Below are 22,500 nucleotides of genomic sequence, written 5' to 3'. Positions count from 1 at the left end.
CCTCTTCCTCCGCCACCACCACCACCACTACCACCACCACCATCATCATCACCACTACTGCTACCATCAACATTACTTTTATCGTCATAGCTCTCATGATTGTCATCATCGACGTCGTAGTCGTCGTCTTCGACATCATCTTTATCGTTGCCATGGTCATTGTCACAATCGTCGTCGTCCTTCTCCTCCTCCTCCTCCTCATCATCATCATCATCATTATCATCATCATCATCTTCATCGTCGTCATCATCATGAGCAGAAGTCGTAAAACAGAAGAGTGTCCGAACGAGAGAGAGAGAGAGACACACACATACAAGAACACATACCCGCATACATACATACATACATACATACATACATACATACATACATACACATTCACATACACATCCACACATACATAAATACATATATATATAATACATACATACATACATACATACATACATACAGACATACAGACAGACCGACCGAGAGACAATAGGTAAAGAGAAGAAATGTAAAAGAAGTATGAATGTGCTGTTGTCCCTATTTCTCTTGTGAATGGAAATTTTGATTCTATTTTCTCAAGGTACCTTGAAGAATCTTTGCGCTGGTTGGTCACCAATGGAGATGTTGAAAGATCCAAAAAGATAATCAAACGAGCTGCCAAAGAAAATGGCGTTGACTTCGACCCGATTTGGGACAAGATGCAAACTATTTTGATTCCGCTGGCCACAATCAAGAACAAAGACACTAAAAGATCCAAAGAAAAACTGAAACACCAACAAGAAGTCAAAGAGGAAGGATTCCTCACGATATTTACGAATTCATTGGCTCGCAAAATGACGCTCATTGTCTCCATAATCTCGTAAGTTACGTTCTAAGTTATACGCTTTAGATTTGTCTCCAATTTAGAGAGAGAGAGGGGGAGAGAGGGAGAGAGAGAGACGAGGCGGGAGAGAGAGGGGAGGGAGGGAGAGAGGGAGAGAGGGAGAGAGGGAGAGAGAGAGTGAGCGGGAGGGGAGGAGGGAAGTAGAGAAGGTGGGTGAAAAAGAAAGAGAAACAGACAATCGTTCTGTGGTCATCTTTTCATCAAACCTCTCTCAACTTGCATCCTATAGACATGAATAAAAAAGTGACATACAGACTTCAGCACTTAGGTAGTCCTTAGATTAATATGAGACTAGTTTGACTAAGACGAGGTGGTCATGACTGGAGCGCATTCAATTATAAAACTTCTCAGTAATGACTGACTTGGAAAAAGACAAACATGATTAGAAGCAACAACACAACCAACAGCGCCACATAGCGGCAGATACAGTTTTGCTTCTCATTTCTAAAATCCCTGGCAAACAAAAAATGACTTAGCGTGCTAACTGGCTGAGTATTCCAGGGAAACGTGGACCATTACCGTATTTGTCAGACAGAATCAGTGTGACACAAGTCACACGTGCCTCAGTAGAATGAGTGTGATTAAAACGTAATCTCTTCGCGATTGGAAAGCCTTGACGATTGGTTACGAAGCAAACTTCTTAATCATTTAACAATTCCATGTTCATTCAGATTTTTCTCAAGAGTAAGAAGTAATTACGTAAACAAACTGAAACTGAAACCATTCTGTAGGACATGAGCACCAGAAACCTATCTCTTCATTGTGACTATTACTTTCGTGTATCAAATTATTCGTGTTTATTCGTCTTATCATCTTATCGGCGCCTCACTGCCACAACGTTCTTGCCCTGTATCAAGAACATAGGTCAGCTTTAGTCAACGTTCTGATGGTTATGTGTGAGTTAACGTTTAATATAGGGTTACGCTGTAGAGTTAAGTAGAAATAATTGAGCATTGAGAAAACAAAAACAAAAACAAAACAGAAAAACTAGACTAGACTGTTTATTCGTTATGTAAAAGGCTATATATATTTCTAGGATATGTATACCTCTACCTACCCCTCTCTCTTTATAAATGTCCTAGAAATTTTATACTGCCTTGGCTTTGTTGTCTAATTTTATTCAACATATACACGTTCACGCATAATATTATCGAACTGGGAGTCTAACAGCGGTCCTTCCGTAGCACTTACATAGCCTTACCTGCCTTTTGGGTCCTCTAGATACCAAAATCTCTCATATATATATATATATATATATATATATATATATATATGCTTTTGGTGAGAATGTTTTTTTTTATTACGGCACCGTGATTTACAATCCTGTGAATAATAATAATGGTATTTTTATATAAGCTTATATATATATATATATATATATATATATATATATATATATATGGTCGCTCCAGCGCAAGAGTTGGAAATGACTACGTTTCATAGCCTGTTTTAGGCCGACATGGGGTTGGGAAATGTAATAAAAATGGAGTTCTTTTGACGTTTTGGACTAAGAATAATTTGGTTGTTACCAACACTCTATTTAAGCAGAAAAATAAATATAGAACCATCTGGATGCACTCATGATCTAAGGACTGGCATCTCATTTATTATATTTTGATCCATTTAATTGAACAATGTAAACATTACATCAAATATAAAATTTAGAGCAATCTTCAGCTGCACAAAGACGTATAAATTTAGAAATTTAAGGAAATTAAATTTGAATAGAAGGACATATTTTTATAATTAAATCTAAACTCTCCAAGTAGAAAGGAGGAATACAAAAGACCATTTTGACTTAGCCAGATCATACTAGCCTGTATGGTCTGGATATCCTTGTTGCTTATTTTGATTATATATATATATATATATATATATATATATATATATATATATATATATATATATATATATATATATATATATATGTATGTATGTATGTGTGTGTGTATGCGTGTGTGTACACATATAATGTATGCAATGTATGTATGGATGGATGGAGGGATGGATTGTGAATAATTTCTCACGAAATATGCAAGTTAAGGCACCTATGTGCTAACAAGGGAGCAGCTACCAAGGTGCTATAATCTACTAGAAATGATAGCTCTATCTCTTCATACTGCACGGTTATTATTTCTTAAGTCACATTTCATGTGGTCCTAGTTAGTTAATTTGGTTAATGTGATCCTTGTGGACAAAACGACACGATCGCCGCTGGTCGAAAGGCTTTTAATTCTAAATCTCTCTGCTATTAGGTTGTCAAGAAAGTTCTTGCAGTTTTTAACTCTTAAATTCAGATGAACATATATCTCGGCTCAAACAAAACTTTATTAATCGAAAAAAAAAAACGATCAGAATCAATAGACTTTTGCCAACGCGAAACAAGTTTATTTATGCCAGTAGCGTAAAAATCCTGCGTTCTGGTGGCGATGAAGTCGTTGAAGATGTGTTTGGCATCGTTTTGGTTTTTGAAGTATTTCTCACGCAGAAAGTTGTCGAGATGCTTGAAAAAGTGGTAGTCGGTAGGCGAGAGGTCTTTTGAGTATGGCGGATGAGGCAAAGTTTCGTAGCACAATTCGTTCAACTTCTACAAGGTCAGTTGTGCGACGTGCGGCCGGGCGTTGTCGTGGAGGAGAATTGGTACTTTTCTATTGGCCAATGCTGGCTGTTGTAACCGGAGTTTCTTATGCATTTCCTCCATTTGCTGACAGTACTTCTCCGCCGTAATGGTTTCGCCTGGATCCAAAAAGCTGTGATGGATGAGACCGGCCACAGACCACCAAACAGTCACCATGGCCTTCTTTTGGTGCAACTTTGGCTTCGGGAAGTGCCTTGGAGCTTGGTCGGCATCCAGCCACTGAGCTGAGCGTCGCCGGTTGTCGTAAAGAATCCACTTTTCATCGCAAGTTACAATCCGGTCGAGAAACGGGTCGTTCTTGCTGTGTAAAAGAAGGGAAGACGACACTTCAAAACGGCGGGGTTTTTTTTTGGTTGTCGTTCAATTCGTGCGGCACCCATTTCTCAAGTATTTTTGTTTTTCCAATCTCTTTCAAGTGGTTGGAAATTGTCGTATACGTTACGTCTAATTCAGGAGCAAGCTCTCGAACAGTTGTGCGTGGATTGGTTTCGACTAAGGCTCTTAGTTGATCGTTGTCAACATCCGATGGCCGACCACTACGCTTATCATCTTCAAGACTCTCGTCACCGCTATGAAATTTCTTGAACCACCATTGCGCTATACGTTCATTAGTGGTTCCGGTGCCAAACGCATCTTTGATATTGCGAACTGTTTCATCAGCTTTTCGGCCTAGCTTGAACTGGAATAAGAAAATTGTGCGAATTTGCTTTTTGTCCATGTTGTATTCAACGTTCCGGAAAAAATTACCTAATTATTCAAAAAGAAAAAGAGTAACACGATTAGATAGAGCGAAAAATGATCTTTAAAATGATATATAAAGTCGAAGTAATTTAACGAAAATTAATTTGAAAATACATAATTTAAAACCAAAATTTAAAATTCCGCAAGAACTTTCTTGACAACCTAATATATTAGGCTTACCTGAGGTTAAACAACAACGACGACAGTGAGCTGAAAGTCTCTACAGACGGAAAGTACAAAATGGCTGAACCGAATCGTCCCAGTAAAACAATGCTAAATTTTCTTGCGTGTTTCCCTTTGGATTACTTTAGAGTAACTATTTGTAGAGAATAATAGTCTTTTGGTTTCGTACTGGTTCGGCAAATATCTAGATCTGATATACGTAATCGCGTATCGAAAATGGAATATAGTAGATGTGTCCTCCTAAATAACACGGTGACGAATTGGCAGAGCCAATGTTGTGATTCTTTGCGCACTGGGTTCAAATCCCGCCTATAGTATCTGGTCGGCCCCGGCTGGAGAAAGACCTTCCCACCTGTACTTCCGAGGAAGAATATTTCCACGTAGAATATTGCTTCATACTGTATTGAAAAAGAATTGATATGGACCTTTGGATATATTCGTTGATAGATTACTCTTGAAAATACAAGAGTTTAAATCCTGCCGAGGATAACTTATATGTATTATCTGGTTGACCCTTGCTAGGCAAAAACTTTTCCACCTGTGAAACAGTAGCCCTACGTCGAATAGTATTTCATATCGTTTCGGATTACTTCAGACTACATATCTGAAGAGAACGCCAGTTTTTCGGTTTCTTTTTGGATTAGCAAGTGTCTTGATCTGAAATCTGAAATTGCTTATCAAAACTGGAACATTTCTGGAGTGGTTGAGTCCTCCTAAAATACGCAGTAGCGAACTGGTAGAGTCATTGTTGTGATTCTCTGCTCCCTCGGTTCAAATGCTGACAAGCTATACTTTTCCTTTCGTCCTCCCGGGGTCGATAAAAATATTACTGGTCCAGAAAATGGATTGGCGGTATGTTAGAACGTCTGACCGGATGCGTTGTTGCGGATGCCTTGGTTGATAGATTTAATCCTTCGCCTGGCTTATCGTCACTCCATCAGGTACTTGCAGCCTATCTGGTACTTTTAATGGAGTTCACTGCATTGCAAGCGTTCGGACTCGGACTCCGATGTGGGGATATCTTCCTCCCCATCTTCCTCTCGCTAGTCTCGGAGCCCTTGTAAAGGGTCAAATGTTCTACTTATCCTCCTGATTAAAAGATAGAATATAAATATTCAGCTGTAGAAATAATGGTTCTCCGTCAGTTTCGATTATGAGTATTCAGTTGTTTGCACAACTGAGGTCCGATGAGATATGATGGAGGTCCTACGCCGTTGCAGCGCGTCATTGCATCCACCATTTATCGGAATCCTCTCGGATCGTTCCGGGCAACCCTTCGAGAAATGTACTAGCCAGTTCCCATCTGCGAGACACTTCCTCAGCCACTGTGGCCGTGTGACATATGGCCAACCAACACGAGCCGTCACCCCATCCCGATCCACAGAGAAGAAGATACAGTACGCGGGATCTAAATCGGTAAGTCGGGCAACCATTACCAAACGGCCTGTGCTGACGCTCCCGAATAATGTAAGTACCCGGATGCTCACCTGAACAGCCAACCAATTGAATAAGCGCTAGAAGTGATTCAGTATTTCACAGACACATGTCCCCTGAACGTAAATCTCGGATAGAATCAGCGTGAGACGGTGTGACAAGGCTGGATCTTGGAATTATTTCAGAGTAAGTCATTCGACGGAGTGACAAAACCTTGCATCAACGAAGGGATTATGATAAATACCACTTCCCTAGGATATGAAACAAACTCCTTAACCATTCGGATAGTACTGTGTACTACGAAGTACCAAAACGTTTCGTCGCACACCTACAACCTAATCACGGACGCAGTCCCACTGCATTTTTTTGTTCATAATTTACTAAAGTGTTATTACTGATAGTAAGTCTTTAAACAGGCATTTAGTTTTATATTTCGCAGAGAGAACATCAAGCTGTCACCAATTTATGTTGGCTTTTTTACATATCACTTCTGGATTGGAAGAAGTGGTTTGTAAATTATTTTACGGACATTTAGAATAGTTTATAATTCTCAAGTGTCAAAAATTGATTATATGTTTGTTTTTTGAAGACAAATTTCCTTAATGGGGTTTGTGTTTTGGTTTTATGTTCTAAACAGTTTATAAATATAGTTTAAGTATTGGATCTTAAATTAAAACTGAACCTGTAGTGATTCCACTCCTGATATTTCCTTCCATAGATTAAACTTATGCAGCAGAAATCAATTTTTAACAGAAATACATTATATTCTTTGGGTTTCCAGGTTCATGAACAGTGTGACATACACCGCCGTGTATATGATATCTCCCAGTTTGGCAGGTAATCGATTTTTGAACTTTTTCTTGTTTTCCCTAACAGAAGTTTGTGGCAATATAACCATGGCCATGACACTTTTCAGGTAATATATATACACATATTTTTTTTTCTGTTTGATATTCCATTGTAAGCAATTGAAGCAGTATTCAATCAAAATGGCCATCTACGTACGATATTTAATGTATACTACTGGAATTCCAAACAATTAGTAGACTAAGGACTGTAGGACCCAAGAAAACTGGGGAATTATCGGGGCTATACATGAATGTGTGGAGAGAAACCGTGATGAAATTGTAGTTAGCCAGTCCTACAGATGCAGAAACGATAACAGTTTGGCGGAAACTGGGTCCAGAGGTGATGAATAAATCAAGGGTGTTTGGCGTGTATTTCATTTAGGTTATGATTCAAATTATTTTTTAAAGATTTTATTGCGAAAGATTCCGCTTTTGTGTGAGAGTCGTGAGTCAAGAGAAATTGCTAATATTTAGGTGAGAGTGTGGTTTGTGCATATGAAGCAGAGATCACATGCCGTAGGGAAGCTTGAATATAGAGGCAACCTAGAATAGCATCGAGAGCGATAAGATCTGTACGTCAGTTGATGATAGCCGTAGCCTTGTTTGGACCGGAGTCCACGAATGTTAAAAGAAAGGAGAGGCAATTGCTTTGCAGTTTCGTATATTACACATTTTCATAGTATTTGGTTGTAGTTTTGGTTTCGTTTGGCGTTCGTTTCATTTGGATTAGCTGTGGTTTAGGAAGAGGAGGTGACGACTCATGAATTGCAGTATGTGGTGGACGGACTCTGCCTGTAGTCCGTGAGAAGCTAAGGCATTACGCATAAGAAATGGGAATTGGCACGGCAAGCGATTGTGAAATCCCTTTACTGGCAGTCTGGTCTGAATGCTTACAATAAGAGTGAAATCAAATCTGTAAAAATTATCCATGAGCCGAGTGGTGGTATAAAAATATGCCAAGCATTGGGCCTGCCTTTACTTCCTTCTTCCTTCCTCTTTCCAGAGAGAGAGAGAGAGAGAGAGAGGCAAAGAAAGAGAAAGAGAGAGAGATAGAGGTATGGTTCTAAATTGTGAAGCCAGAACTAAAATAAAAGAGGTCGGCTTATTAAAAGTTCCCTCTGCACAATATTGGTCGTGGGCTTTTGAATAGAGAGTAAATCTGCTAGACACGCTGTCATCACAGCGGATGTAGAAGTCATGTCGGTCCTAAAAAGGTTTGTTGATGGTTAGTCGCAAGATAACATTAACATAGTTGTTCAGATGAGAAGAGGGAAAGAGAGAGAGAGATATAAATAAAGTGGAAGAGAAGGAGACTTATCTCGTGGGCAGGAGACAGGATGACAAATAATGGAAGACTTGAGTAATAAAAACGATTAAACGACGAGGGCATACAAACTGATCGTGGTGAGAAGAGGGAGTTTATTTACTTGAAAGATAGGAAATGTTAGAATTCGGTTATGGACAGGGTGATATATTGAGAGCGAGACTGAAAAGAAAACGAAACATTAGAGAACTAAGGATGTTGAATATAAACAGTTTTGTTGTGTGTGAATTAAAGTAAGCAATGACTGGTGGCTCAAACCAGTGGAAAGGAATATCTTAGACTTGTATGGATTTGAAGAGATGAGATGGTAGCTTAGGTTAATATAAATTTAAAGAAATGAGCAGAGAGACGACTGGCATAATTCTAAAAAGATAATCCTTGAATTAATAATGTACATCATATGAAGACGGTGAGCTGACAGAACCGTTAGCACACCGGACGAAATGCTTAGCGGCGTTTCGTCCGTTTTCACGTTCTGGGTTCAAATGTCACCGGGGTCGACTTTGTCTTTCATCCTTTTGGGGGTCGATAAAATAAGTACCAGTTAAACACTGGAGGTTGATTTAGCACTTTCATCGAAAATGCTGGCCTTGTGCTAACATTTGAAACCAATATTATACGTCATATGTCGAATTAAGATGCTTGAAAATGGCAGTAATCGCTTATAAGTGAGCAAAGACGAAGATTTTAGAAATAAGTTCAGCTCAGCTAAGTTAATATTTGTCTTGAATCACATGGATCCATAGAACCGTTATTTATTTCATGTTTACGTAACGTTGTGTCAATGAAAGATAAAGTTACTGCAAGTAGATAGGTTTTTCTGCTGGAGAAATCGTACTCGGGTCGGTAAGCCAACAAAATTCTCATCAATTCCATATGAGTTAATTATACCGCTTGAAGTATCTGCTGACAACAAAGTAAACGCGGCCGTTCAGAGAAAAACATCTTGTCTACGGAGACAAGGTACTTCTAAACGGTCGACTGATCTTGCTTGAAATATCAGTACAAAGAAATAATCTCCTTCAAACCACACTCTACCATCATAAAAACAAACACAGTGAATTATGACAATTAATGAATAATAAATGAATGAAAGGATAAAAGCTTTAATCTGACCTGCTCGAGTAAGGTCAATTTTGGTGAGATGAAACGAGAATAATGCAATCACAAGGGACAATACTGTATTCGATACGAACCTCTGATTTCTTGGTTAGAGTGACTAAGTACCATATTCACTGGATCATCGTCACTGTCGAAAGGTTATAATTAATAACACAGATATAATTCTGGTGCCATGAACGTATAGAGTTGAGACATAACCATTTAACGTTAACGTAGCCACTCGCAGTTTTAACAGTGGACATGTACATATTGTTAAGTGTAGCGCATCGTAGGGGTAGAAGCACGAAATACAAATATGCATCTATACGTGTGTATGTGTATACACATATCTATATATGTATATATATGTGTAGGCATATATATATATATTTATGTGTAAATGTATATATATATATATATATATGCATAAATATGTATATGCAAATATATATATGTGTGCATGTATACAAATGTATATATATATATATATTTCATTATCATCCGCCTCCTCATCGTCATCTTCTTCCATAACAGATAGTTCACAACGTAAGAGAAGTCATGGGCCCCAGTTTGGCCAATCTGCTATCACCATTGGTCCCTGTTAATCGTAAGGTCAGCCACTTCACTAAAAATTACGTTACATGTAGCGGGATCCTCGCTGACTTGTGAAATGTGTGTCTTTCACAAAACTCCTTCGGCGTGTGAAGGTCCTGAAAAGTTGACTTTGCGCGTGCGCGCCCGTGTGTGTGTATTTTTTGTGTGACTGCGTGTGTAGATGTGTGATTCAAAGGAGCGCCCAGGTACATGTTTTAGTTTTCTTAAAGCATGTCCACTCAGAATTAATATTTATGACATAAAATAATATCAGCTAAGTTTGTCTGTACGTTCTGATTTGCTGTTTAGCATTTATTTATTTTGTGTGTAATTATGTAAACATACATAAACCTTGCTAATAAACGCATGTGTTGATTAAGAAGTTGTGTAAAATACATTCAAAGATTAAATGAAGGATAGATTAAAACCAACGTATTAAGTAAAAACCGTATTCATGCACACGCACGTTCATTTGCATAAAACTAAAAAGAGGTTAAAAAGCTACTAATATTTATAACGACAATATGCTTGATTTAAAATTGTAATTACTCGTTTGTATAATTATTTGCAGAGTGATTCTTTATACTAGTTTATAATTAATGTTAGTATAAAGTTATATTTTGTGCCAAAAAGAATCCAAAAACTGTTTATAATTTATCCAGAAGGCCAGGTTTATTTTAGTGGTGAATTAATAGATTACTTCGACCCCGAAAGAATGAAAAGCAAAGTTGGTTACGATAGGAATTGAACTCACTGGGACAAATATCGCAAAGCATTCTGTCCGGCCCTCTAACGTCTCTTCAGCTCATTGCCCAAAGAATGTAATCTAATAATCTTTTCTACTCAAGGCACAAGGCCCGAAATTTTGGGGGAGGGGGCCAGTCGATTAGATTGACCCCAGTACGCAACTGGTACTTAATTTATCGACCCCGAAATGATGAAAAGTAAAGTCGACCTCGGTGGAATGTAATCTAATAATATCATCTGTCAAAGGCGCAAGGTCTGAAATTTTGTCGGAGGGGACTTTCCAAATGGCACACCTAAATGAAAAATTAACTTAAGATTTATTTTAGTTGTGCGGTCCACCTGATAATGAGCCATATCTGTTGCGAACCGCTTCTCGATGAGGGTTTTCCAGTACCTGATCTAAAATAAAGCTATTACCTTTGAACCCATCAATTAATATCATCTAACACCAAATTACGGTTATGTCTCATAATTGCAACATTGCCTCTTCCATTTTGTTGTTGTTCTTATTTCATCCTTAATATGATATAAATGCGATCATTTTTGCATCTTTCTAGAGTGACAAGAAGAGTGGCAATAGCTTTTTTCCTAGGAACCGCCGGTGTTGCCTTATTTTTAGCTGTAGCTGTCTTGTATTTTGGAGGTATGTATTTATTCTTCTCACGTAAAATACACATAAGCTTTCCTTTTGTCTTTTACTTGTTTCAATCATTAAGCCTACTACTTATGCTATCGGTTCCTTTCACCGAGCTGCTAAGCTATGAGCACGCAAACACACCAACATAGGTTGTCAAGCAGTGGTGGTGGGGAACAAACACGAACACACACACGGATTTATATATATATACATATATATGAATAATAATAATAATAATAATAATAATAATAATAATAATAATAAATGGAGCAAAACGCATATAAATAAAAGTTCCTTTAATTCCTACACATGTTTCAAAATATATGAGAGCTCCTTCACAAAGAAGTAAGAGCTGCTGGGATTCCTCATATATTCCTCTTACATGAGGAATATATAAGGAATCCCAGCAGCTTTTACTTCTTTGTGAAGAAGCTCTCATATATTTTGAAACATGTGTAGGAATTAAAGGAGCTTTTATTTATATGCGTTTTGCTCCATTTATTATAATTATTATTATTCATATCTTCTCACTTTAAATGTATCACTTTAACTTGGTATCTCTACCTGTAAAACGGCTGTGATATCTTGTTTTCTAGTGTAATTTTGCTACCTCTGGTAACTATTAACATGTTTACATTATCAAAGGTTTTTTTAAAAAAACTGAGATAATATTAATATATACATAAACTAATATATATACATATATATATATATGGCTTTCAGTTTCTGTCTACCAAATCCACCCACAAAGCTTTGGTCGGCCCGAGGCTATAGTAGAAGACACTTACCCAAGGTGCTATGGAGCGATAAAAGTTCCGAGTCTTTATTCAATCTTGAACATCATATTCAGCCTCATATTTTAAAAAAATGTAATTTAAATATTTAATTAAAATAATTCCAGATGGGTCGAGTGTCTATTCAGTCTTGAACATCATATTCAGTCTGTTGGGAATGTTTGGTATCAGTGCTTCATTTTGTCTTATGTGGATATATACAACAGAAGTCTACCCAACTAACCTGAGGTAAGTAATTTATAAATTCATTGAATATCATAATATACGCCATTATTGTTCTTGAGAAGGCCTGAATGTCACATATTCTTATGCTCTTTTCCGTCATATACACCGGGGAAAATGCTTCGTGGAATTTCGTCCGTCATTACGATCTGAGTTCAAATTCCGCCAAGGTCGACATTGCCTTTCATCCCCTCGGAGTCAATGGAATAAGTACCAGTGGAGCGTGAGGGAGGAGATAAGCCGATAATATAGTCGCCTTATCTCCTCCCTTGAAATTGCTCTCCCAGTGCAAAAAATTGAAATCAATATTTTCCAGTAGATTCGAAGGCAAATATGCTAATCCCTGTCGTGTAGGTCACAGGAGAACTACTCCTCTTTTTTTTACGACGATAATGTGTTCATAACAAACTCAACTTAGAGCAATAGATTCTGGATCACCTGTATTCGTCATGTTGTATCTTGTGAACCAGAAACACCGTGACCTTTGAGTCTAAACAGGATCTCGCTGTCCACAGCACAAACAACAATTTATTTCCGACTGGCAGATATCAACACAAACCAGTAAACAGTTTGTTCGTTGAAATTATAGACAAGAACCACTAACTCTTGTTTAGTTTCCAATGTCCGGGTGGTTCTGGACGATTAGAAACAACATGTCAAAACACCGGTGTCCTAGAATTCTTGGCGTCAATGAATCGATTGTGTACTTAAAACATTGCCGTCGCAAAAAGAAGTTGTTCTCCTGTGACGGAAACAACGATTAGCCTATTTGCGTTCGAGTTTGCTGAAAGGTATCAAGAATGAATGTGCAGATGATCGTTCCGTATTTCACATACTATGTATCTTAGCAGGCAATGTTTCCAGTCTGACTTGAGACGAGGAAATTATGAACCGAAGTAAAAAAGCCTATAACACCTTGTTGCAAAAACCTAGAAATTGTGGAAAATTCCTCTACGAGCAGACAGAAATATGACAATAAACATCGTCTAGATTAACTCCTCAATAGAATAAAAATATAAGGAAGAGAATAATTGGTAGCTTCCAGTCTTTGATAAGTAAGCATTTTATAGTAGTTCAAAAATATGACCTTCGGTAAGAACAATGTGATGGTTGCGTGCTTAGTTTATATTGTACCATAGCAAGATTGCAGAAACAGAAACACCCTAACTACGAAAACAGATTCGTAGCAACTGTGCAGATAACGTCAAGGACCTCATGGAGGTGATTAGTGCAAAGGTGACGACTACAGAAATGAGCTATATGAGATTAACAGAAAATACTTTTAAAAATATACGCGTGTGTGTGAACATATATATATATATATATATATATATATATATATATATATATATATATGTATGTATGTATGTATATATATATATATATATATATATATATATATATATATATATATATATATATATATATATATATATATATATATATTATATATAATATAAATTGAACATGGGCGACCGTTGTATTCTTTCTTGTCTCGCGGTTCACGGCCAAACGGCTGAGTGGATTCGTGTGAAAAATGGCACACATGTGGAGACGGGTGCATAAATTGGAATGCGCTTTGTAGTTTTTCCTAGCCCCCATAGTTACCAAGAAAATCGATTAAAACAACCTGCTTGCGTATGTGTATGTGAGTGTGTATCACTGAAGCCATTCATACATATATACATACATACATACATACATAATTACTCTCTCTCTCTCACTCTCTCTCTCTCTCTCTCTCTCTCTCTCTCTCTCTCGGTTTTTCTCTGTCAATCACTCACACATTCACTCACTACAAAAACTGAATAAAAATTTCAGTTATCTCTCTCTCTTTCTTTCTTTCTTTTTCTCTCTCATATACACACACACCATCAACATTACAGTCTCTGTCTCGCACACCCCATCAGACATACACACACACACATACACAGACATACGCACGCACATCAATACTTCCGTCTCACGCCAACTTCAAAACAAGTTCAGTCATAAAACTGTCCATGTCTCTTTTCATTTGACGCCCACTTCAACAGATCCCCTTTCCCCAAAACACATATTAAAAAATATTTTCACTTGTCCGGCCATCAATCGAGAGATAAAACACAAACCACCTTCTGCTGAATGCAAAACTCCCGCCAAATTAGCCGCAAAAAACACACACACACATAGACAAAACACACGTCCATTTCATATATCTTTCACTTTCTCTATGATTATACACACGTCCAATACAATATCTCTCACATACATTTTCGTCTTCAACAGGTATGTACCTATTCTATACTATAAACCGTTTTTCTATATACGTATATATATATATATATATATATATATATATATATATATATATATATATATATATATATATATATATATATATATATATATATGTATATATATATATATGCAGTAATATCTCACTTTATGAGGACCCGCTTTAGTAACCCCGGATTTACGAGTTTTATTTTTCAGCTCACTTTTGTATGATGAGCTGAAATTTTCCAAGTACAAGATCAAAAATTTGAACGAAGTGCAAAAGTTTCTACTACCATAACATCTTTACTTCTGCTTCCTTCTCTGTTAGCTCATCTTCAATTATTCTTAAGTCTTTTTTATAAACATTTCCCCTAACTTTGATTACCTTCCAATTCATTTATTCTCTCACACCCCTCTCTGTTCCACGAAATAGTCTGCTAGAAATTTTAAGCTTTATCTTCTCCCTCATTACATAACTCTTTATTCCACTGTTTGAATTGTCTTTCGTTTATACTGTTCCTCATATAATTCCAGGAATATCGGACTTGGTTTCTTAACATTCTCTGGAAATGTTGGAACTATGCTGTCGCCCTATTCTCGCGTTCTTGTAAGTAATTACCGGTACAGAATTCAAAATTAGTATCATGTGTGTGTGTATGTGTGAATTGTTTCGCAGTTCCACCGGAACTCTGCGTGTGCCATGGGCAAGAAAACAGAATATATATGTGTGTCTGTGTTTGTGTGTCTATATACATTCATACATATATACACGCATACAAACGTACGTACTTACGTGCGTATATATGTGTGTGCGCACATATGATCCTAAATCGCGCTGGACTAAACGAACATTTAAATATCCTAAAATCAGACAGGACACACAACACTGTGCCACTTGAGGTGAGACATATTTCTGCTCTGTGTCTAATTCAGATTACAAACAGCGCTTGGCGCTCAAAATCCGCTTCCTTCAGAAGCCACCTGAATTCAGTAAGGCATATGTGACCAGATATAATTATGAACCCAAGGAAGTTATCGCTCTTTCATGATAATTCCTATTGGGTAAAAAAAGTATGGGGACGAGTTACTTGACGTAGCAATGGGGAGCTAGTCTGGTGCAGAGATAGCTGACTTGTAGGCATCTACATCCTAGATATCCTTCGAAAAGAAATAAAAAAAAGAAGCTAACATAGGTTTATATAGACAATGACCTGGGAATGGTACACAATAAAAATGAACACCACAGCCATAGAATAAGGAAAAAAACTATGCAAAACATTTAACCAATTAGGTCTAACCACTACAATTAGCGCCAGCCTTAAAGAAGTCAACTACCTAGATATTAATATGAACCTTAGCACAGGCAATTTTTCGCCCTACCATAAAACAAATGAGGAGGCCTCATACATAGACATAGGCTCCAACTATCCACCAGCAGTCATTAAACAACTAGTTAACATTAGCAGCCACGTCTTCAGTTTATCTGCTGATAAAGACACTCTTGAAAAAGACGCTCTATACTATAATGCTGCATTAGAAAGATCCAAGTTCAAGAATAGCATAGATTACATTGAACCAAATCCAAATAGACCAAGAAGCCGTAGACAAAGGAAAATCTTATGATTCAACCCACCTTATAACATGAAAGTAGTCATTGACATAGCTAGGAAATTCTTATAATTAATAAACAATCTCTAAGTACTAGGCTTACAAAGAGTAAGTCCTGGGGTCCATTAGCTTGTAAAAGAGTAAAAGAGTAAAGAGTATATATATATATATATATATATATATATATATACATAAGAGCGTGTGTGTGTGTGTGTGCGTGCGCGTGCGCGCACACACACATATTCACATGTATTTAATATTCCATCTGTTTTCTTCCGTCAGATGGATATCATACCATGGGTACCTGAAACGGTGTGTAGCATTGGTTGTATTTTGAGCGTTTTCCTCTTGTACTTCATGCCGGAAACTAAAAGAATGCAAATGCCATCATCAATGTCGGATATCAGAAAACAAATGGTATTACAGAAAATCTTCAAGTGGGGAAACTCAGGAAAAGAAACCGGTTCAAGTGACCGAGAAGGGACGACTTCTTCAGAATTGACGAAGACAGACACATAACTCGACTATGGAAGACATTATTGTTATTATCATTGTTATTACTATGTAAGCCCCAACACTTTATGTCTGTTTTTGTATTTTCCCGCTCATCCTTCGCCCTTGTGGTAAATAAATGAAATCTTCATCATCATCATCACCATAGTTATTATTATATTATTATTATTGTTATTATTATTATTCAGTAGTTTTATTTTTATAACGTGCTTTCACTTCACTACCGAGCGCAGCTCTGTGCGCCTTGGGTATGTGCTGTGGTTTGCTGTGGTGCTCTTATGTTTACTGTATTGAAAGTGTTTTGCGTAGAATGTGTGCAGTACCCAGTAGTGCAATTTTCTGTATGTTATATATATTTGTAAGTCCTGGTGTTTTTGTTATGTATTTGTCTGAATTATTATTATTATTATTATTATTATTATTATTATTATTATTATTATTATTATTATTATCATCATTATTATTATTATTACCTCCGCCTTCACTAGGGCGGAGGTATTGTTTTCAGTTGCGTTTGTTTGTCCGTGGACAAGATATCTCAAGAACCGCTGGATGGATTCAGATGAAACTTTCAGGGATGTTTGGCCTCGCGACTGGCACGAAGTGATTAGATTTGGGGATCGATCCGCTACCGGTCAAGGATTCTGGATTATTTTTTCCGTTTTTTTCTTTTTCTTTTCTTAATCTTTGAGAGCGGTCGAGTTCATTTCAGATATTCTCATTTTAAAAATCACCTCCAGCTAATCGCTGAGAGGACGTTGGTGTTACCTTGGCGGAGGTTAGTGCTCTTTGAATGCTCTTGTGATTATTTTTTATTCTTGATGTTGTCGTTGATGTTGCTGTTGTTGTTAACGCGATGAGCTGTGAGAAAAGTGCTTAGTAGCATTTCTTCCGACTTTAAGTACTGAGTTCAAATACCACCGAGGTCAACCTTGCCTTTCATCCTTTCGGGGTCGATAAATTAAGTACCAGTCAAATACTGGGGGCGATGTAATCGACTAGCCCACTCACACAAAATTTCAGGCTTTGTGCTTCTAATTTTATTATTATTATTATTATTATTATTATTATTATTATTATCATTATTATTATTATTGTTGGTGTTGTTATTGTTGTTATTGTTGTTGTTGTTGTTATCATCCTCATCATCATTGTATTATCTTTGCACAGCTTCTAACGCTGGAGATGTACTACAGTGTCAGCTGTTTACTATCAGTGAACTAATGTAACACCTCTTAATTTTCGAGCACCTTCCGGAGTATTCGAGCGGTTGCAAGCAGTGCTGTTCTCTGCAAGTGCTCCACCTTTATTACAACTCTTATTTGTTCCATGAACTTCTCGAGATTTTTATTCACTATTCCCACGACTCCGACAATTATTGGTACTACTACCACGTTTTTCAGCGACCACAGCTGCTTAACCTTCCGAGCTAACCTGTCATATCTATCGACTTTACTTTCTTCCTTATCGCTACCTTGTTGTCAGCTGGGCATTTGCTTTCTTTCTCAGTTAAGACTATGTCTGGTTTCTTATTCTCTATCTCATGGTCACACTGAATCATAAAATCCCATAGATCTTTGCATTATCATTTTCGATGATGCCTTCAGATTTATGCTCTGTCAAGTCCATACTTATTGCAAAGTGCCAAATGGACAATCCTTGCTATATTGTCATGACGTCTATTACATTCTTTCTGGGCTAGTGGCGTACATTGTCTGGTAATATGCCATTCGGTCTCACTATTTTGTCCACAAATTCTGCTCTTACTTATCACTTTCTGAAGTATTGTCTATTGTGTATTTGATGTAATTGGTTCTAAATGCTTTCTCTTGCGCAGCATAGATTAGAGCCTCCGTTTCCAGTTTTTTTTTAAAGTCACTTTTAGTCATCCATAGCCATCTTTTTCTGCCTGTCTTATCTGCAACATCCCTATGATATTGTCCATGCATTCTTTTCTTTGTCCACCTATTTTCAATTTCATTCATTTTCAAGTGCTTGTACAGTGTTTTATCTTTGCAATCTTTCATCCTACACAAGCCTGGCCTTCTTATTTCCAGTAATTGCGGTTCTGTGGCATTTTTTACATACCATGCTATGCTGTCTTCTTCTGCTCTAATGCTGTGCTCGCATCCAATCAGTCCTCTTCCCCTCTTTTTCTTGGTACATATAATCTGTCTGTGTCACTTTTTGGGTGGAACATCTCATATCTAGTTAGGGTTGGCTAAAATCTATAGATTTATTCCGTCCTATAGCATTGCAGAAAAAAACGTTGTTGACTCACCAGTAATTTATGAATAAAATAATTTTTATATTTTTCTTTCAAATTTACCTGATTAATAACTTAATTACTCGTTAATTACTAAAAACAGAGATATGCTTGATTAATCTTTGCTAACTAAAATATCAAGTGTCTTGTAAGATTGATCAGCTATTAAATATTGTTGCTATTGCTAATGATGATGATGATGATGATGATGATGATGACGATGACGACGACGATTAAGATGATGATGATGGTAACGAGTAGGAGGTTGAGGAAGAGGAGAATGACGACGATGACGACGACAACGATGACTATGATGATGATGATGATGTTTTGCCCTTGATCAATCCAGATCATCACATGATCAAAGGCATTCTGACCATGACTATCCCGTCTTTTTGTGCACCAAGCATTATATTGTCCAATGGATCATTTGTTATGGTAGCAAGCTATGGCTATTGAGGCAGATTTAGTTGCTATTTCTAAAAAGTTATCTGACCGGATTGAGGATCCCTTATTGGCTCATATTTAATAAGATTTTTAGTAGAGGGCGAGAGAAACTAATTTTGTTTTTTCTTTGGTGATTCTTCTCTCTTTTTTAATTATCATTAGCATCTTATTATGTTACAAGGATGAATATATAATTAGTCTATCTGATGCATTGTTGTCTCTTCATGCTTCGTAATAAAAACCATGTAATTATTTTAATTAAATGCGTCTGTGCATGATGTAGAATAAAGCTGGAAAGCTGGGAAGGGACGAAACATGATAACTAAAATTTGCTGTTCTTGTTTATCTCAAGGCCAACTATGATCCTCCTTGGATTTAGGATCAGAGGCGGCCCAACCTACCTATGTAGGATCAGAGGCGGTCCAACTTACCAATGTAGGAGCAAAGGCGGCCCAACCTATCAATCTTCACACTTATTTTTTTTTAAATTAAAGTCTTCATCTAATTATTGTCCGAATTTCAGAGAGGAGGAATTATCATTATTATACACAGATATAAGGTGCCAAGTTGCCAGAATCGTTAGAGCCCCAGACAAAATGCTCAGCGGCATTTCGTCCGTCTTTACGTTTTGGGTCGAAATTTCACCGACATCGACTTTGCCTTTCATCCTTTCGGATTAGATCAAATTAGTACCCATTGAATAATTGACATCAATTAACCCCTTACTCAAATTCCAGGCGTTTTGCCTGAAATTATTATGCACTGATTTAAGATGGCGAGCTAGCAGAATCGTTGAGCGCGTCGGCCAAAGTGTTTAGCGGCACTTTTCGTGTACGGTTTGAAGAAAGGATAAGACGATGTTTCGCTCGAACCCCATGTGTGAAGTTTTTTGGACTTGATAAAGTGTTCAGATCCCTCCGAGGTCAATTTTACTTCCAACCGTTGGGGGTGTCCATAAAACAAAGTACCAGACAAGTACTGGGGTCGATGTAATCAACTTGCCCCATCCTCTCAGAATTGCTGACCTTATATTAGAAACGGTACCGAAATAGTTGTGTAACTAACAATACAGATGTACTAAATTCGTTCTAAGTCATCTTAATTAGATTATATATATCACTCTTCGTAAAACTCACACAATTGATGTATCTAGAGTTTCTGCACTACCAGTGGACATTCAATTTTACTCAAAGTTCAAGTTCTAGAATGTACGGAGCCCGGAGTTCGGGTGATGTGCTGCATTGGAAATATTCCGAATTTCTACCCTATCAGAATCTACACTTTACACACACACAAACACACAAGTTTTGGAAATCTTCACAATACCATTAATAAACTGGATTTGAAGAATCCGCGTCAGCTCCTTTTGCTTTTTTGTCCCTGAAACCGACTATTTCTAGACCTTTGTGCTTATTTGTTGGTACATAACCTAATGCCCCTATGATGATAGGTACAAATGTGAATTCATTGTCAGGGTACATGAGCTGTAAGTTCCGCCTTAACTTGCCATGTTTTCTTTTTCCTGAACTTTTGATTGTACATTCACATCCGCTGGGCAGTTGACCTCTACAATAGTCCATGACTTTCGTTCCCTATCCCTTAGAACAATATCAGGTCTGTTATGTCGGCACCGCATTGATGTTTTTTTTGTGGAGTGGGGTACCATCAGTATTCCTTGCATTTAAAGATATGAATACCTGCTAGTTCTGGCATGCTTTTGATGTATACATTAGGGCAGGCCTTCCTGCGGATAGCATTGAAAATAGTCTTTGGAAATATATCATGCCTCAAGGGTAGGTAGTATCTTGTAGACGTTTTGGTGCAGCTGTTGATTATGTGTGTAATATCCTCCACACTAGTATAGCAGAGCCGAAATTTTTTTTATCAAAACGTGGACGTTTGGTGAAGTCTTTGTCCGTCTTGTTTATCAGGTATTTAGCAGCTATATCGTGCTCCTGGATAGCAAAGCATATCCTTCTAAGAGGAATGTAATGTATCTATCGCAGATCCAGGAGAAGCTACTCTTCCTGTCAATACTGTTGTTGCCCGCGAGCTTACGGGATGTGTACTCCCTTTTTGCTGATATGTTGCTTGTTTCCCATCCAAACTTCTGTTTAGGTAGACCATTCCAGACTCCTTTGGGTCGCATAAGACACTTGTATTCTTAGAGTATCACCAAACCTCCATCTTTTGATAAAGAATGCCGGTTCTGCTACACCTGGATCATCTGGATCAGCCAGGCTGTCTCATGTTCTTCTCCAACTCTAAAGATGTCTGTCAATTTTGAGAAACCAATGGTATATACACATTTCGTTCTTTACTGTTCAGCAGGTGTTGTCTAAATGATACAATGATGCATTCAAAGGCTGTTTGGACTGACCTTATGCCTCTACCGCCATCACTTCATCTCACATATATCCTATCAGTGCCGCTGATACCAGTGGAAGTTGCCAGTTGTGGTCAGTATCTTTCTGATTTTGATGTCCAGGCTGCGTAACTCGTCGAGTGTCCAGTCCAATGTCCCAAATGTTGGTACTGGCACTGGTGCTGCAAAAGAATTGTGAGATATAGTCTTGTTAAATGCAGACAACTCTGAGTTCCATATTTTCCGGAGTCTACAGAAGTACTCTTTAGTTATTCTGGCTTTGGTCGCAGCACCAATGTATGCAACATTCTCACCGATTCGATTCCGAGATACTTGTAGCTTTGATCCTTAAAAATAGGGGAGACAGACAGACGAGCCATTGATGTAAATGTTCCCTGCCTGGTCGCCAATCTTCCCTCGGTTGACTATCATGTATGAGCATTTATCTTTCCCAAACGCCATTCCTATAACTCGTAAGAATGCTGTGACTTCTAATTCTCTCTTGATGTTGATCATATTACCAGAATATCAACAAAAATGTGTGGGTGCCATATGTATATATGTGTGTATGTGTATGTGCGTACATATATATGTATGTATGTGTGTATGTGTATGTATGTACGTACGTATAGATGTATGTAAGTGTGTATGTATTTATTATGGGTATGTGTATGTATGTATTTATGTATGCATGAAGATAATGTATACATGTATGTATTATGTATATATGTGTTTGTGTGTGTGTGTGTGTGTGTGTGTGTGTGTGTAATGATTATACAGAATTGAAAACAAAAGTATAAAATATGTAAAAAAAAAAATTAAAAATGCTTAAAGTTGTCGCTTTTTTAACTGTAAGCCAAATGAAGACACTACCAGACAACGTGAAGAAGAATATCAATCGTAAC

At 37.4% G+C, this 22,500-nt stretch overlaps 2 protein-coding genes across 3 annotated transcripts in view; both read left to right on the top strand.

The window, feature by feature from the left end:
- Positions 1–16,659, top strand: part of LOC106867566 (solute carrier family 22 member 7) — a 30,510-nt gene extending 13,851 nt beyond the window's left edge. For both annotated transcript variants that reach the window (XM_089360416.1, XM_089360415.1), the window contains exons 6-11: positions 572–850; positions 6,652–6,786; positions 11,042–11,127; positions 12,023–12,143; positions 14,931–15,003; positions 16,287–16,659. In XM_089360416.1, the coding sequence (XP_089216542.1) occupies positions 572–850; positions 6,652–6,786; positions 11,042–11,127; positions 12,023–12,143; positions 14,931–15,003; positions 16,287–16,523 (931 nt within the window). In that variant the 3' untranslated portion in view covers positions 16,524–16,659. The remainder of the gene's footprint in view (positions 1–571; positions 851–6,651; positions 6,787–11,041; positions 11,128–12,022; positions 12,144–14,930; positions 15,004–16,286) is intronic.
- Positions 16,660–22,400: 5,741 nt separating this feature from the next.
- Positions 22,401–22,500, top strand: part of LOC106867570 (solute carrier family 22 member 6-A) — a 31,956-nt gene continuing 31,856 nt past the window's right edge. Inside the window, exon 1 of the mRNA XM_089360413.1 lies at positions 22,401–22,500. This exon is cut by the window's right edge and continues 376 nt beyond it. The gene's annotated coding sequence lies outside the window, so the exon portion shown is untranslated.

This window comes from Octopus bimaculoides, chromosome 11 (genome assembly GCF_046866305.1).
Source record: "Octopus bimaculoides isolate indiv1 chromosome 11, ASM4686630v1, whole genome shotgun sequence".
Lineage (NCBI taxonomy): Eukaryota > Metazoa > Mollusca > Cephalopoda > Octopoda > Octopodidae > Octopus > Octopus bimaculoides.
The sequence above is the reverse complement of the archived record's forward strand: the minus strand, read 5'-3'. Positions and strand labels throughout refer to the sequence as shown.